Source organism: Talpa occidentalis, unplaced genomic scaffold (genome assembly GCF_014898055.3).
Source record: "Talpa occidentalis isolate TD23 unplaced genomic scaffold, MPIMG_talOcc4v2.1 talOcc4.11, whole genome shotgun sequence".
Lineage (NCBI taxonomy): Eukaryota > Metazoa > Chordata > Mammalia > Eulipotyphla > Talpidae > Talpa > Talpa occidentalis.
The window spans coordinates 97,064,120-97,081,083 of NW_023601104.1; the positions used below are offsets into that span (position 1 = coordinate 97,064,120).

At 44.6% G+C, this 16,964-nt stretch overlaps 1 protein-coding gene and 1 long non-coding RNA gene across 3 annotated transcripts in view; one reads left to right on the plus strand and one right to left on the minus strand.

The window, feature by feature from the left end:
* Positions 1–264: 264 nt before the first annotated feature.
* On the plus strand, positions 265–4,774 carry LOC129145346 (uncharacterized). Its single transcript, XR_008550843.1, has 3 exons — positions 265–692; positions 2,034–4,024; positions 4,546–4,774. It is a non-coding gene; the product is annotated as an uncharacterized LOC129145346 (long non-coding RNA).
* A 3,024-nt stretch (positions 4,775–7,798) lies between these two features.
* Positions 7,799–16,964, minus strand: part of AK7 (adenylate kinase 7) — a 59,564-nt gene continuing 50,398 nt past the window's right edge. For both annotated transcript variants that reach the window (XM_037503937.2, XM_037503936.2), the window contains exons 16-18: positions 13,694–13,914; positions 8,526–8,684; positions 7,799–7,944 (exon numbers count right to left, since the gene is read on the minus strand). In XM_037503937.2, coding sequence (XP_037359834.1) covers positions 7,906–7,944; positions 8,526–8,684; positions 13,694–13,914 — 419 coding nt within the window. In that variant the 3' untranslated portion in view covers positions 7,799–7,905. The remainder of the gene's footprint in view (positions 7,945–8,525; positions 8,685–13,693; positions 13,915–16,964) is intronic.

A 16,964-nucleotide genomic window follows, 5' to 3' on the forward strand; every position in this document is an offset into this window, starting at 1 on the left:
GACCCGCGCAGGCCCGAGCGAGGCCGGCGCTGGCGTGGCGTGCGGCCCGCGCTCCCGCCTCGGCCTCCTCGTCCGCCCGCGCGAGCAGCGCCGCTCCCCGGGGCGGGCTGCGGGGCCCTGCAGGCGTCGTGGCCCCCTTCCTGGCCGCGCGGCCCTGCTTGCGGGTGAACGCGGGCAGGACCGGCCGCGACGCCGCCCGGTTCCGGAGCGCGAGCTGAGGCGACGGCCCGACACGCGGGCCCGGGAGCCGGGGTGGCCCTGCCCCGCGCCGGACGCTCGGACGGCGGCACGGGAGCGTCACACGTTCCCCTGAGGCCGTTTTGCACCCCAGTCGATCCGGGGGTGCGGGAGGGACCTGGGAGATGAGCTCCCCACCCCCAGCAAGATTTTGCCAGGGTCTGGGACAGGCGGAACCGGGGCGCCCCGGGCTCTGGGTCGCGTTCTGAAGCGTCACAAGGAAGGCTCAGCAGAGGGGAGAGGCCGGGAGGACCCGCACCGGAAAGCTAGTCGGGACGCGGTAACAGGCGCTTGTGAAACTCAGGAAACTTGACCACGGATTTCCCTCTTTTCACAGAACGTTTAGCGGGACTGGGGTGCTCGGTGGGGAGAGCACAGGAGCTAATCTCGTGCGTCCAGAACTCTAGATTACCACGTGGGGGGAGCCCTGGAAGCTCCTGCAGTTAACATGAGCTGTAAGTGCAAAATAACTGCCCCTCCGAGGAGCTGTGTTGATTACATGTCAAAGTAGGGTTTTGGCTAAATTGCGTTATAGCCAATGTAAGTAAATTAATTTCATGGACAGGGAAGCAGCTTAAATGTTTACGGACAGTTGGTTGGACCAAGAAAATGTGGTGTAGCCACACCGTGCAGTATTCTAAAGCCGTAAGAAAGGTGGAAATGCACCACTCCTAGGTATTTACCCAAAGGACCCAGAAACATCAATTCCAAAGGGCACCTGCACCCCTATGTTTATAGCAGCACTATTTACAATAGCTCAGCTTTGGAAACAACCCAAATGCCCAAAAATAGGTGACTGGATCAAGAAGATGTGGTCCATATACACCATGGAATATTACTCAGCATTCAAAAAAGATAATAAACACATGCAATTTGCAGCAACATGGATGGAGCTGGAAGGGATCATGCTCAGCGAAATAAGCCAGAAAGAAAAAGAAAAATACCGGATGGTCTCACTCATAGCAGGAATCTAGAAAACTTAAATAAGGGACCAGGAAAAAGAATAACGATAAGAAAGAAAATATCAAAATCAGCAAACAACTATGAACCAGAGACACTCTATGGGGGGTGAGGGACAGGGAAAAGAGGGCTTGTGGTCAAAAAAGGGAGTTGTAATTGTTAAGGAGAATATAAAAAAATTTAAATAGTAATAAAAAAAAAGGTGGAAATGCAAACATTTTCAACAAGTGCAGGGCATTTGAGCGAATTATGCATAACAAGGAATGTTAAATACTAGATATTTATATAGCAGATAATTTGATAACGTGATACTCAAAAGCCAGTGAACATCAATAACCATCCTGAGGGATGTGAGGTTAAAGGGGCAGGGAGGGAAAGCGACAAGGGGATAGAGGGAGGTTATAGTGGGGGAGTGGTAGTTAACCTCACCTGTTTTTAATTTTTAATATGTGGCTACTGCAAATTTTTATTTTTTTCCTAAACATTTATTCATTTATGCATACAAGAACTGGGGTACAAGCCAGAGATGTGGGAGGTAAGAGGATTCAGCAGAGACAGTGGGGAACAGAACAGGCAGATAGACCGAAGCACACTGCTGAGGGGAGCAGCCTGCAAGCCATGTGGGCAGCTCCCTGGCCGGGCAGGGATCGAACTCATGCTGCAGGGCTGCAGACAGCATCACAGCACTGCGCTCAGCCCTTTGCGCCACCAGGGAGGCCTGGAAAGTTTTCAATAATACATGTGGCCCTCATTTCCATTCAATAGCACTGAGCTGGAGACAGACTTGCATGGAATCTCAATTCTTCTGCTTATTCCTTTACCCACTTGTCATCCAGGTTGGGGTGAAGGTGTCAGTAGCAGACCTGTCCTTAAAAGCTTGAAAATCTGGGTCTCCCTGGTGGCGCAGGCGTTTTGAGTGCTGCACTGTGAAGCTGTCCGCAGCCTCTGCAGCGCGGGTTCGATCCTGGCTGACCGAAGAGAATCCCACATGGTGCCGCAGACCTCTCCTGTCTCGCCTGCTGCTTCCCTCAGCATTTCGTCAGTCTGCCTGTTCTGTTCCCCGCTCTCTCTCTGGTGAATCCTCTCACCCTCCCGAGCATTTGGCCTGTACCCCAGTTCTTATATAAAAATAAATAAATCTTAAAAAAAAAAAAAAGCTTGAAAATATGAGATCCAGAAAAAATGATAAAATATTGGCTGTGGTCTTAAAAATGACTCAAAGATCAGCACTGATGTCCTTTCTGCATTAAAGAAGGGGAACTCAGAGCCTGACATCTCAGAAGGCAGTGAAAGAAGAGAGGGTCCTTAATCTCTAAGCTTTCTGCCTGTAGTTGCCCCATAACTTTTTGATTCACCCTTCCAAAGAGGGACAAGATAGCACAACTGAGGTATCGTGCTACCAGCTGAAGACTTTTAGAAAGATCTATTCCTGCAGGTGGAGCCAAGTAGACTTCATGTAGGAGGTGATAAAATGTTAGGATTAGTAAGTAGCTGGATGGAAAAAGCATGTCTGGTCAAGGGAACAGTAAAAAGGGAAAGAATACTGCAAAGGATTTAAAGTTTATTTGAAGAAAGGGAGATTTTTGAAGTCATGACCACAAGGTAGATGGTGAAGAGTTGTGGAAACGAAGCTGGAACGTCCAAGTGAGAAGCCAATCATGAGGGGTTTCACTAAAGTGTAACTGCACACGTGCCAGACCACATCGATATCGATGCTCTAAGGGGGGTTACTTCCCTCTGTGAAAAATACAGACAAATGCTGCTTATTCGATGGGACTATTTTTCCCCCAAAATCCTCCAGTTTTTTCAACTCACTTGTATATAGGTATGTTTCCTTTTTTTGTCTGTAAAAGAATGCATTGGGACTTGGTATATTAAAGGAAGTTCCTCAAAGTGCCAAATATGGATTCAGGGAATGCTAAATTCTTCTTAATTTAATATAATGTATCCTGAATAACAAGGTTACTCTCTTGTCACATGAACAAAATAAAATATGAACATTGATCCTCAAAAAAAAAAAAAAAACACTACAGTCAAGATCCCTGACCTACTTAAATACAACATTTAAGAGGGTAGGAGGGAGGCAAGTAATAAACCCATAAATAGACAAGGGGATTACAAAAAAAAATGAATAAAATAAGTGATAGAATTATGGGGGGGAAACAATAGATAGGGTGTCATTCCAGGCCTCTCAGAGGAGCTGACCTGAAAGCGTTAAGAGAGATTTGGATTTTATCTTTATGAATGGGGGAAACTATTGAAAGCTTTAAAACAAATGAAATGACATTCATATTTTTGGAATTATCACTCAAAGGGGAGGGAATAAGTTTGCATAGGGAGAGGTTTTGAAGCTGGAGAATGGGTGAGGTGGCACTTGCTGTAATCGGGTAGGAGATGAAGAAACTTGAAATAAAGGAGCAGATCTGAGATTTAGGGGATGCAGTTAATCCTGGACGCAAGATGTGATGGCGTAGAAGAAGACCAAGTTGATTCCCAAGATTCCAGGGAGGGTGACAGAATGGATGGAGCTGAAATGTAAATGAAATAGGAAACAGACAACCGGCTGGGTGAGTGGATGGAATCTTGAGGGGAGTGTGACACAGGCTGATTTTCAAGTAGCTGTGGGTCCTTCAGAAATGTCTGTCAGCAATGAAAACTATGTTTCAGGAACTGAGAAGAAAAATCTGGCCTGGAGACAGAGATTATCAACTCTGGAAGCAAGAATCGTGTCTTGAGATCAGGTTCCAGTCCCGGAAGGGCCTTTAGATATATACAGATATATCCCCCCAGACACTACAATCTAATCCAACTCACATTTGACAAATGGGTAAGGACCTAGATATCCGCATATCCCCAACATTTAGGAACCCTTCCGAGCCAAGGGAAATGGAGAATGAGATAAAGCCAATTACCAGTGTATTAGTAAGACAGTATCTTGCTGTATTGGTAAGACAATATCTGTGTTGTTATTCTGGCCTGGCTTGTCCTCAAAAATAAGCCTCCAGCTGCTGCCTCTTCACTGCACCCTACCCCAGCGCCTGCTTGCTTTCTACCAATTGCTGGGAAAGGGGCAGATGTTTCTACTGGTCTCTTGGTAGCATTCACTCAACATTTTCCACACAACAAAGTCCTAAGCAGTGGGAGGAATTTCTAAACTGATACTGGTGATATGGAGATTTTCTTGCCAATCATCAACTACAGTGATTCATTTGGCTACTAATGGTGGATTGTAATCAACAATCACATTTATGAGTCATTAAAGTAAAATTAATAAGTAAAATTAATAAACACTTTCAACTAATGAGTACTGTGCTCCCATCTTTTCATTGAATTCTCATTCCCTTTTAGATGCTCATTAGTTTGTTTTGAAGAATGTGTCTTCTACCGTTCGCATGAAAGAAAGCAGCACAATAACATGTTGGTTAGAACTGCCCCGAAACCTGTGCCATCTCTGGTTTCTGTCTCTACGTCAACCCCACTGTCATCTTCCAGACTCGCCAAAACAAGAAGCTGAGTATCCTTTATGCCATCCTCTCCCTCACTACCCATATCCGATCCATCACCACATTCCATTGATTCCACCTCCAAACTCCATGAAATCCAGCCTCTTCTTGCCATCTCTACTGCCACCACCCCCATCCTCACCTTGTCTTCTTTAGCTGCTCCTCCCCTGCTTTCATCATCCTGCTGTCCGGTCCTCTCACCACAGAGCAGCTGGACTTCCATTTTATTTTTATCATCTGATCCTTCTCCGGCCCCTGTCCTCATCTTCCCCACAAGAATGTAAATCTTTGAAAGCACGGGGCTTGTTTGTCTTGATCACCAGAGAAGGGAGTGCCTGGCATTCTGCGGGTACTCAATGTGTACAGTGTGGGGGGGGTGAAGAGAAATTTAGGCAAGAAACTGGTTATTCTGTACTCTGTTCTGACTTCAACTTTCATGAAAGCAGTGTGAGAATTCAGAGCTGGTGTTCAGAGACTGAGATCTGCCCCCTTCTAGACCTGCCGATAGCTGGGTATCCTGATGTCCGCTTTTCTTCTTTCTCCCTGTCGCCATCCTTTATGTCTCCTCATCCCTTTCTTCCTTTCCTCTTCCACTTAACCTCAGAACCCTCACTTTCTTTATTAATTTGTGGTTGGCCTGAACGGGGAAGATGACCCCTGTGGTGGAAGCCACTGTACTGCCTTCCTCCGGGCCATGAACAGGTATTTCTGTTCCTTCCTGAAGCTGATAGCATTGGTGCCTGACAATACCAGAGGGCCTTTTTAACTGGTAACACAAAAGAGAGCAGCAGCTATTCCTGAAATACCAATAGTCTTGTGATCAGCTACGCTAGACTGCCCAGCACCCAGCCCCCATCCTGGACCTGAGAATGAAGAAACTCTTCCCCATGCCTGCATGTTCTCACATCCCTTTCTTTCCTATATAAGCTTCCTTCACTTGCCACTCCAGGGAGCAGATCTTCCCGAGTCCTGACTCTCCTGTCCTCCTGACATGGGGCCACTCACCAATAAAAAGCTTCCTTTGTGGAGACAATCTTGTGGTTCAGGCTTGGACTGAACCATCTTTGTGGTTCAGGCTTGGAGCATGAGCAATGAGAACCAATTAGGGTTTCACAGGTATTTTGCTTTGTTGAATCTGTACTTTTAAAACATATTTCTGATTTTATCAGTCCCCTGCATTAAACCCAACTTAATAGTTTCCCATCGTTCTGAAGTCTAAAGCCTTGTAAGACCCTGCATGATCTGGCTTCTGATTTTCTCTCCAGCGCCTTCTCCAACTCTTCCCCTTTCCTGGTCCTGCTTCAACACCACTGGTCTCTAGTCTTTTTCTTAAATACACTAAACCTCTCTCTGTCTGAGTGCCTCTGTCCTCATCCCCATCAGAGTGCCCCCGAGTTCTCCCTATAACTGGCGTATGCTCAGTCTATCAAAGCTCAAATGCCTTTTCAGATCACCTTATTGAAACTGCTCATTTGCATTATAGTCTTCATTACATAGAGCCCTCTTGTTAATTTTTTTAATTATTAATATTTTCTGTCATCTTCACAAAATCCAAACTCCATGAAGGTAGGGACCTGACTGTACCTGCTATTCAGACTATTCTAAACCCAAAGCACAAGACAGGACCTGGCACATATTGGTATGAAAGAATTACCACTCTTTTAATATTGTCTTCAGAAGTCTTTGTCCACCCTTAAGAAGAAGCCCTCTTATGTTATATTCTATCCTGTAAGTTTTATTATTTTGACTTGTCAGAGCAAGAACCTATCAATTGCTGGGAAAGATGCAGAGAAAATGGAATTCTCAGACATTGCTGGCAGGAATGTGAAATGGTATAGCTGCTATGGAAAATGGTTTGGCACTTCCTCAATAAGTTAACACAAAATTACCTTATGACAAGAGGTATTCCTTTTGTAACTACACAATTCTACTCCTAAGTATCTACTCAACAGAACTGACAACAGGTATTCAAAACAAGAATTTGTATATGAATATTCATAATAGCGCTATCACAGTACCAGAGGTAGAAATCACCCAACTGTCTACCATCGAAGGGATAATTAAACAAAAGTGTTATTGTATCCCTACAATGGAATATTATTCAGCCGTTAAAAAGAATGAAGTACTGATAATATACATGCCACAATGTGGATGAACTTTGAAAACATGCTAACTGAAAGAATTCAAATACAAAAGGCCACATTTTGTATGATTCCATTTATATGAACTATCCAAAATAGACAAATCCATAGAGCTAGAAAGCAAAATAGTGGTTGTTAGGAGCATGAGGGAGGAGATGAGGAGGAGTGACTACTTAGTGGCTACAGAATTTCCATCTGGGATAGTGAAAAAGTTTTGGAGCTAGATAGTGGGGAAAAGCGGATGTGTTATTTGGTGAATGTGCTTAGTGTCACTGGCTTGTGCATCTTAAAATGGTTAGAATTTATGTTGTGCACATTTTATTGTTATGTATGTTATGTATAAACAGTATAGTTATGTTCAGATTACATTATTTAAAGGAATGAAAGATATGTGCAGTTAAAATAAAACTAAACTAATTCAACAATTACTATTATTCTGGGAATTAAAGGAATCTTTAGAGCCAGCAAAGACCATAGGGATTGATTGCTTACACCTATATTAGTTTGTTAAAAATATTCAGCAACTTTCTAATTATCACAAATATCAGAATTACTCAGCTTGTGATAAAATTTTTTCATCAAGAGGTTTACAACTTGCTCTACTCACTGACCCTGAACTCAAAAGCAAGCCCTTGGACACCAAGGATGTTCAACTGACCCTCACTCAACAAAGCATAAACCATTCACATTTATTTTCATTTCCAATTTTGGCATTGGGGCCATAACAGATTTTGTAAATTCATTAGCTTACATATTAGAATAATATATAGTCTGGCTCTCTTCATACTATAAATTACTATAAACATTAATGTAAGAATGAACTATTAAACCATATTTGTCCACATGAGCTAGGCCAATTTACCTTTCAAATATAGCTTTAACAAAGTAGTGACTCACCCATTGCCATATAACTTTTTATAATGATTTCTACTTAATAAAATCTTTGTTTGCAGGAAGAAAAAAAATGGATTTTTCCAAAAACTTGAACTGCACTTTTTTAAAACAATTTTTCAGCCTATAGTGTCTAGCTCTGTGAAGGTGTAGGATGCGAGATCTTTAAAGTTTCACTGCACCTCAGGATTGTTCTTGAAGAGATACTCTGCCTGTAATTGAAAGAAGGAAAAAAGACAAGAAAAAAAAAAACAAAAACAAAACTAAGTTAACAATTTAGAAGATACGAGATATTTATTAGTCATATATGTGTACTACTCGTGTTTACAATTAAAAAATAAAAGTACATAAACCTTTTGCACACAAATGAGTAATAAAAGTCTTATTACAAACCGTGAAGGTATTAGAGGCTGTCTCCCAAATAACCAAACACAGTCTCTCGATCTTAACTGGCTGTTTAGATTCAGGCACATCTTATTTTCAAATTGATATTTAAAACAAAAAATCTCTGGGGCCTCCCTCGTGACCTAGTGGTTAAAGTCTCAGCACTATCACTGCTATGCCCCATTGTAGTGACCTGAATTTGATGCCCGGCCAGGTTGCTGACCCACACGGCGCAGCAGACCTCTCCTGTCTCCCTGCTGCTCCCCTCAGCAGTGGATTTCAGTAGATCTGCCTGTTCTGCTCCCCACTCTGTCTCTGGTGAATCCTCTCACCCATCCTCTCCCCCACACATCCACCTCTGGCCTACACCCCAGTTCTTCTATGCAAAAAATAAATAAAAAACTCTTACCAGAAAATCGACAGGGTCATCTGGCCTGACCGTGCAGCATTCGCTCAGGCCCTGCATGAGAGTGGGCATCACGTAGGTCATCAAATAGTTCCTCAGGGGGAGAGACTGGGCCTCTAGTAATTCTCTCTCTTCTCTTTTCACTTCCTCTAATTGTTTATTCTACAAGTAAAACATTTGGGGGGGGGAGTAAGTAAACAGATTGTCAGAAAAGTGAGAACCCCCAACATAGCTCCCCCCAGAGTGGCTCAGAACTAGATACTGCTGCAAAGGAGCAGCCTGTAGTGGTGATGCCGGCACTTCCCATCAGCAGAGAAAAGATGTAAGTGGTGTTGTAACAACTGCTGAGTCATTTAGAAATAGCCAGCTGGACCCTGACCTCACTTCTTAAACAAAAAAAAAATTGTAGCCACTCAGATAAATCACAGTTTAAAAAAAAAAAAAAAAGATGGGGGAGGAGAGGGAGGGAGGGAGGGAGGAGAGAGGGAGGAAAGAAAAATAAATCATACAAGTGCTAACAGAAAGTCTGGAAGGTCAGGAATACGTGAGCACGTATTCTTCCTTGCTCAGCCTACAGTCCCCCTTTCTCGGGAATAATAACTGCAGTTTTTCTTTGAGAAATCTCTCTTCTCAGTCTAGTGTCTTGGGTAAGACTTAGCCCATGAGTCCATGCCACCTCCTGGCTGTGAATGTGAGTTAAGGCCCAGCACACCAGGGAGAGCCTGAGAATGATGCCAGCATGGAAGGCAGAGAGGAGAGTGGCCTGGTGCTTGCGGGCGTTGCTGAGTCGCTATATCGAGCCTGGGCTGAAGCCAGCCTGGCCTCTGCTGTGAATGTATACATTGTCTGTCTTCCCGAGCCATTTTGACTTTGCTTTTCTGTCACTTGCAAGATCAAAAGTCCTAACTATATAATTTGTTTGAAAAGAAGTCTTTGCCAGTAAGACCGCAACCTAGAAATCAAAATGGGAAAAAGACTGATGGATTTGATTACTGTGCACATAAAGCATTTTGATGGCTAAAAAGCACTGTAATGTTAAAAGATAAATGTTGAGTTGAGAAAAACTACGTGTCACGTACTATAAAAAGCCAGGGTATTGTGAGAATGCACACTATTGGCCAGGTTGTGTAAGTATTAACTCTTCGATCACCACCACGACTCTACAAAGGAGGTCTATCATCATCCTCATTTTACAGATGGAGAACAGGCACACAGAGGAACTTGCACTGGGCCACATACTGATAAAAAAAAAAAATTTGGACTTCAGCAGCACAGTTTGGGAGATCCTTATCTCCCAGGGCCATTCCTGTTTCTGTTACACTACCTTATCAGGAGTTGTTCTTGCAAAATAGTATTTTTAAAAAGGCACACAGCCCACACATGGACAGAGAAAATGTGCAACATGAGAACAAACAGAAATACGTAACACAGGCAATGCCATTAAATCTATGATCAGAGAAATGAACACCAAATAATGAGATAGGCTCGTTTATCAGATTGGCAAGTGTGAGCAAAACTAAGCAAGGAGAGCTGGAGAAGGTGTAGAGAAAGGCACTGCCAGATGGGGTGTGAACTGGTTTAACCTTGCCGGAGGATAGTTTAGAAATATGTATCAAAAATAAACCTATTCTGATCTAGCAAACATTAGGAATTCAGAGTTGATATCCAAGATATATAAAAAACTTATTTGATATGACAATACAATACAAAAAAAAAAAAAACACTGTTAACAAATGGGCAGCAGCTCTGAGTAAACACATTTCCAAAGGGCATATACAGAAGGCCAACAGCAACATAGAAAAACAGTCCTTATCTCTTTTAATAAACGAGAATCAGGTCAAAACCACAATGAGATATCCTTGCATACCAGTGAGATACAGTACATACTGAAAAACAAAAAAGGCAGCATTCCAACGAGTGTTGGCGAGGGCGTGGAGGAAGGAAGCCATCACACTGTTGGTCAGAACGAGAACTGGAGCCACCATTTTGGAAAGTGACCTGGATTTACCTTAAAAAGCGAAGAATGGAAACACCACGTGATCCAGCAACTCCACACTTGGACATCTCTCCAAAACACAAGAAACCATCCAAAATTTATCTGCTCTACAATGTTTATTGCAGCATTATTTACAATAGTAATGACCTGGAAACAACCCCAGTGCCCGCTGATAGAGGACTGGACCCAGAAGAGCTGGCATATGCACACCCAGGAACACCACGCAGCCAGAAGGGAGGATGAAATGTTGCCACATACAGCGAAACAGAAGGAGTCTTGGGGAATGATGTGCAGTAAAGGCAGGCAGAAGGACTAAGACAAATACTGAAAGTTTACATAGCAGGCTATGGGGCAAAGCAAGACACTTATAAAAATGGGTGTATATAATAAAGGAAGTGAGGTTTGTGGGGCTAAGAGGGACAGGAGAGGGAGAAAGGGTCAAAAGATTTGAAGGAAGGGGGTGGAAAAAACTGTTTTTCAGTCATTGGCTGGTGGTGGACTGGCTGGGATGAGCAAAGCAGTGGGCAGTGCGGGACTGGGGAGAGACAGTGAGCTCCACTCTGGAAATTTTGGGTCTGTGTCTCAGGGAAATCCAGACGATGGTCTAGATTGTAGAACACAGTTTTAGAAATTGGGTGCAGTTTGAACTAGGGGTAAAAAAACTGGGCCTCATTTATTTTAGTTCGGTAAGCTTTCATTTAACACATATTCACATACGTCGTGTTAGACAGTTACTGAGGGCCGTACTGGAAATGACTCATCAGTAGCCCGGGAAGATGGCGGGGACATTGCGGAGGACAGAACTCTGGGAGAAAAAAAAGACTTAAAGAAGAGAATGCCCTTGAAGAAGCTTGAGGATGTTATAGGAAAGAAATGGCAGAAGAGTGTTGAGAGATCAAAGATGAGATTGCATTTGAAGGAGGAAGTGGTGAGGTGGTCAGGTTCCATCAAGAGGACAAGAAGGCTAAGACTGGAGAATAGGCTTTTGAACTTGGCATTTCAGTCCTTTGAACTCTGAAAGGGAGGAGTTTGCAAAGCATGTCGGGGTGCAGATGGAATGGAAGTGGTGGGTGAGAAGTAGAACTAGCAAGTATAAATTACTCTTCTGGATTATAAATTATGTAGTCTAAAAGGAAGGGAAGTGGGAAACAAGATGGAAAGTTGAGCTAATGGTGATGTGTTTGTTTGCAGTCTGGAGTGTGTGTGTTGGGGGGGAATCTTAGGAATTCATGCTGAAGGGCCAGATCTCCACCCAGCAATATGTGTGCATGAGGACAGTTTCCTCCCTCCTGTCCTTCTTCCTTCCACAAATATGTGTTGGGTGCTTGTTACTTGGCGGACATTATAAATGCAGTGCACAGCACAGACAGGAATTCTTGTCCTCATGTAACTTAAATTCTGTGCAGGGAAAAGACGATAAGCAGATAAACATATTTAAAAATATATAGTAAATTAGAACAAAGGCAAAGAGGGAAGTTAAACATTATAAAAGTGGATGTGGCATGTTGTCAGGAGCGGCAGGGGTTGAAATTTTAATATGGTGTCTAGAAAAAACCCTGTTGGAATGGCACATTTCAGTAAAGACACTAGGCAAGTGAGGAAATTAACCCCCAGACAGGAGTACTTCAACATCTCCAAAGTCCCTACCATAAATTTCTTTGACCCACTGTTTCTATCAGTGAACTTTTCCCACAGCATATGCATTCTTGAACAACCTTTATAGCTGCATGGGTCCCCTTACAGTTAGACAGAAGAAGCTGCAGGGTCCCCAGGTCCAAACTGATCAGAGCCAGGCATGCGTAGAAAGACCGAAAGTAGCCCACTAGCCAAGGGCTAGTATAATACCAGCATCTCCACTTGTGGGTGGGATTTGGCTTTCATTTTCTGAACATGTGGCATATGATGGAGCAGGTACAGCAACTGTGCAGGTGCCAGGGAAACAGACAAGAAAGAAGCCACCCAGGTATGATGGTGTCTTGTTTGCTTCTTGCCAAAAGCCCCTGAACACTATTAAAAAAATCAAAGCTACAGTTTTGATTGAAGAGTCTCTTCTTTAGAAGGGGACTCCCTGAAGTTCTGGATTTTGCTCTGTTGCTCACAATTAACCCTGGTGTTCTGACCTCCGCTGGGTGTCTCGAGCCCTCTTGAATGAGGTTCTCAGCATGCAGACAGGTGACAGACCCAAAGACAGTCACTCAGAGGGCACTGGGCACTGAGGCATTGTTTAAAATTGGGAAATAGGGGCCTCCCTGGTGGCGCAGGGGATTGGGCGCAGCATTCTGAAGCTGTCCACAGCCACTGCAGCATGAGTTCGATCCCCGGCCAGGGAGCTACCCATATGGTACACCAGACCTCTCCTGCCTCGCCTGCTGCTCCCCTCAGCAGTGAATTTCAGTAGATCTGCCTGTCCTGCTCCCCACTCTGTCTCCAGTGAATCCTCTCACCCCTCCCAGACCTCTGGCCTATACCCCAGTTCTTGTATGCATAAATAAATAAATCTTTAAAAAATAAAATAAAATAGAATTGGGAAATATAAGCCACGTCATAAAGGACCGGGGGACAGGGAGTCACAATGAGGAGTTGGAACTTTTGCCTAAAGATGATAGAAAGTCTGAGAGTTTAAACAGAGCAGCCATGATGGATGTGTGTTCTGGAAGGATGGCCTGGCAGCAGCACAAAAACACACTGAAGCTGAACAGGGGTGGAGTCGCGTCTCAGAGAGACCAGCAAAACGGCTCCACAAAACCCTGGGAAGAAACACTGGCAGCAGAAGTTGGGGAGCTGTCTGGGGGTAGATTTAGAGCTATGTTAGGGAGTGGATTAGGTAAGACTCAGTGATTTGGGCAATAGAGGGGGCGGGATGCGGCTCACCAGCCAGGGGAGATGGGTCAATGGAGGAAAATCAAAAGGAAACCACAGTGCTGACAAGCAGCAAAAATGCTGCACATTAACGGGAGGCAGACGGTGACAAGTAGCAATGGCAAGGGATTATCATTATCATTTAGACAATGCAAAAGACCACAGGCATCTTAGTAAAAATGGTACATAACACACACAAGTGTTTGGGTATTTTGGGGATACTTCTCTAGTAGCAGGCTGGGAAGTGGCCAGCCCCCCAGACTCTCTCTCTCTCTCTCTCTCTCTCTCTCTCACACACACACACACACACACTCACCCACTCCTCCCAGCGAGCAATCCTCTGTGCCAGCTCCAAGGCTTCCTTCTGCTCCTGCTCTGCCTCCATTGCCGCCTCTTTGGCCAGGCGTTCCTCTGCAGCCTGCCGCTCCTCCTCTGCCTTTTCTTCATCCGTCAAACCATAATTCCGTGGCTCCCCAATCTCTTTGATGAGCTGTTTGATAGCAAGTCTGTTCTGAGCATCCTCGAGTTTCCCTACATCTTTAAATACCAGGAGACAGAAAGGAGAGCCACACACATGCTTATATTCTGAGTCTGCCAGCAACCAGGAAAATTCTTTCCTACTCGAAATCCCACGTACTACGTAGTGCAGCCTGTCAATCGCCACATTGCTCTTTCCTTTTCTAGTTGTCTGCGTAGTTCAGAATTTCTTATCTCACTGGCAAATATCGGACTGGCACCTGGGAGTCACGGGAGGAAGTGGGTGCCTAGGGGTCGTTAAGTTGATTTCAGTGGATGGATGAGGGAATGGACCCCCTCAAAAGGAGTGAGTTTGCCATCCCTGGAGGCATCCAAGTAACCTTCACCCCGAACGAAACTGAAACATTGAGCCTTTCACTAAATGCGTGTTCTTCCAGTCATTGTCCTTTTCTGGGTGGAATCTTACACAGGCGCTGCTGCTGTTTAAAGTTCAACCGAAGGGCCTCCCCTGGTGGCGCAGCGGTTGAGCGCTGGGCTGCGAGGCTGCCTGCAGTGCCGGTTCGTTCCCCGGCCGCCGGCGAGGGTCCCACAAAAAAAAATATATATATAAAAATAAAATGTTTTTTAAAAAAATAAAGTTCAGCCGAAGAATCAGCCAGAACAGTTGAAACCTGCAAGTCTAGCAAAGGGGGCAAATGTGCCCTGAGAAAGCATGTGCAAACCCGAACCCCTAAGGAAACCCTGACACCCCACTTGCTTTAAAAGCAGCTCCCTCTCACAACCTACAAGGGAAGTTGCTTGGAAACCTCTGTCCTTCGGAAGTTGTCCCTCCTTCACTGCTTGTCAAGGGATGAGTTCTGCTCTGCTTGTCCCACCCTGGTTATGTACTAACTGCTTGGCAATCACAGATGGCAGACCCAGGGAGACCTGGCACTTCACCACGAGCTTGAACAGAATTCACTCTGCACATGTTGGGGGTTAGGCAGGGTGGACTCCGGGTTTCTTCTGAGAATCAGTGATTCTGGGGGCACGTTTTCAATTCATTCAAAGTAAAAAAAAAAAAAAAAATCACCATTTCAGTTAGCCTATTTGAATAAGAAAAAGTCCCAACTCCAGAATCTCTGACCATGTTAATATCAAGACCAAAAGAAGGAAAACAGACTTGTTGGGGTAACAAGGAATTTCCCCCGGAGCCATGAAGGTAGTAACTTCGACATCACTCTCTTGGATTTGCTTGACAAGTGTCTGCTTGGAAGGGTGAGCAGTGGGTGTGTTTTAACAATGAGCCCTGCTCTTCCTCTGGGTCACTGCCGCCCCCACACACAACCACTGCTGTGCTCTGCACCCCAAGTTTGCACTGCAGAAACTTGACCCAACTGGAGGCACCATCAGCTTCTACTGAATAACACAGGTCAAGGGAAAGAACAGGGCCCTGTATGGGCGGTGGGTGAGGAAGCAAGCCCCTTAAAAATAAAAATCAACAAGCAACTATAAACCAGAGACACACTATGGGGGGTGGGAAGGGAGAAGGGAGTAGAATGAAAACAAGGGAATTGCATGGGGACTATAACCAAAATGAAAATGCATACATTGTGCAAAAATAAAAAAATGATGTAAAAATATATAAAATTAAAGAAATAAAAAAAATAGAAGGAAAAACCACCAAAACCAGACACACTTACATCTGCCACCGCCCTCTTTCTTCTTTCCCCTAAACTTGCCATGTGCTGTTGAACGGGGACAGCTGCCAAATTCATTCTCAATGACACCTAAGAATCCCATCCACTGCACCCCATCATCTGAAACCCAGCACAATCACCCCAATGTCAGAGGATCAGTGAGGTGCAAACTCCAAGCCAGTGAGGACCTCTTTCAGGACTCCACCCCCATCTCCAAATCTCCAAAATTCCCAAGACCTCAAATGCCTAAACTCACAACTCCCAGCATGCCCTGAACCTGACGTCCTGGTCCGGGGCTGCTGGGAACTAAGGGTGCAGCTGACCAGCTGTGTTGAACTAAAAATAACAAATGTGCAAACCCAAGCTTTCTTTTTCTAGCTTCAGTGCTTTGTCAGGGGGGAGGAACCCACCTCTTGAGAGACTCTCTTGGCAGATGACGGCAGCCACCACCTGGACCTCGTTGTGGATTCAACTTGAGTGGGACTTTTTGAACTTTAGCTCTCTTCTCTCGGCCTCTTGGGCTCTGTGTAACCCCCTCGTTTGTGATTCCTACCAGCATTTGTTCCCTGGTAGCTTTGCTTTTTTTTTTTTTTCAGCAAGCTAAAAAGTGGTTTAGAGACCATGTTTTTTTTTTGGCTAAAAAAAGCAAAGCTACCTTTCCAAGGCCAGTCCACTTCAGGTCCTGCTGGTTTGGTTGAACTCAAGCCCACGAGGGGATAGTTAATTTCAGAGTTGGATCAGGAGTCTAGATTTTGAAATCCTGCTCTCCCCTACTCCTCTTTTTCCTCTTCCTATTCCCTTTGAATCTCTCACTTATTAAAAACCCTTCAGCACACAAGAGTCTGTTTACTTTGTTTTTGTGCCCACCAGCGGTACAAACTCTTAGAGTGGAGAAGGTTTTTCCCCTCTAACTGTTTGGGGTCCCTGGGCACCTCTTGGCTTTGCCCAATATTTGTCTTGGTTCCCTGAAATTTTGCTGGTATCACCAGTTCTCCAGGGTCCAATTGTAGCCCCATGTGGCTCTTGGGAAGGCCTAAGGGGCCAGCCTGGGCACCAGGCTGGTGGAGTCTCAGCAAACCCAGGGAGTTAAGAAGTGTCAAGATCCAGGAAACCAGAAAGGAAGGTTGAGGGATCATCAAGCCTAGGGGTGTAAAAACAGCAATGGCAGCTGGGGCTGTGTCCACAAGCAATGTCGATGCAGGTGAGGCTGATGAGAGACCACATTTACAGGGTGACTGTTATAAGCAAAACTCTTGTTTACAAGAAACAAGGAGGAACGCAATGAAGAATTATTTGCTTTTTTGAGCAGCATTAAAAAAGAAACGGACCCAAAATGGAGTCAATGACACTAAGCTCCACCAAGAATTAACATCTGACCCAACTGCAGTTTCAGCTTCTCCCAAAGTGGAATTTTAAACCAATCAATCTGGA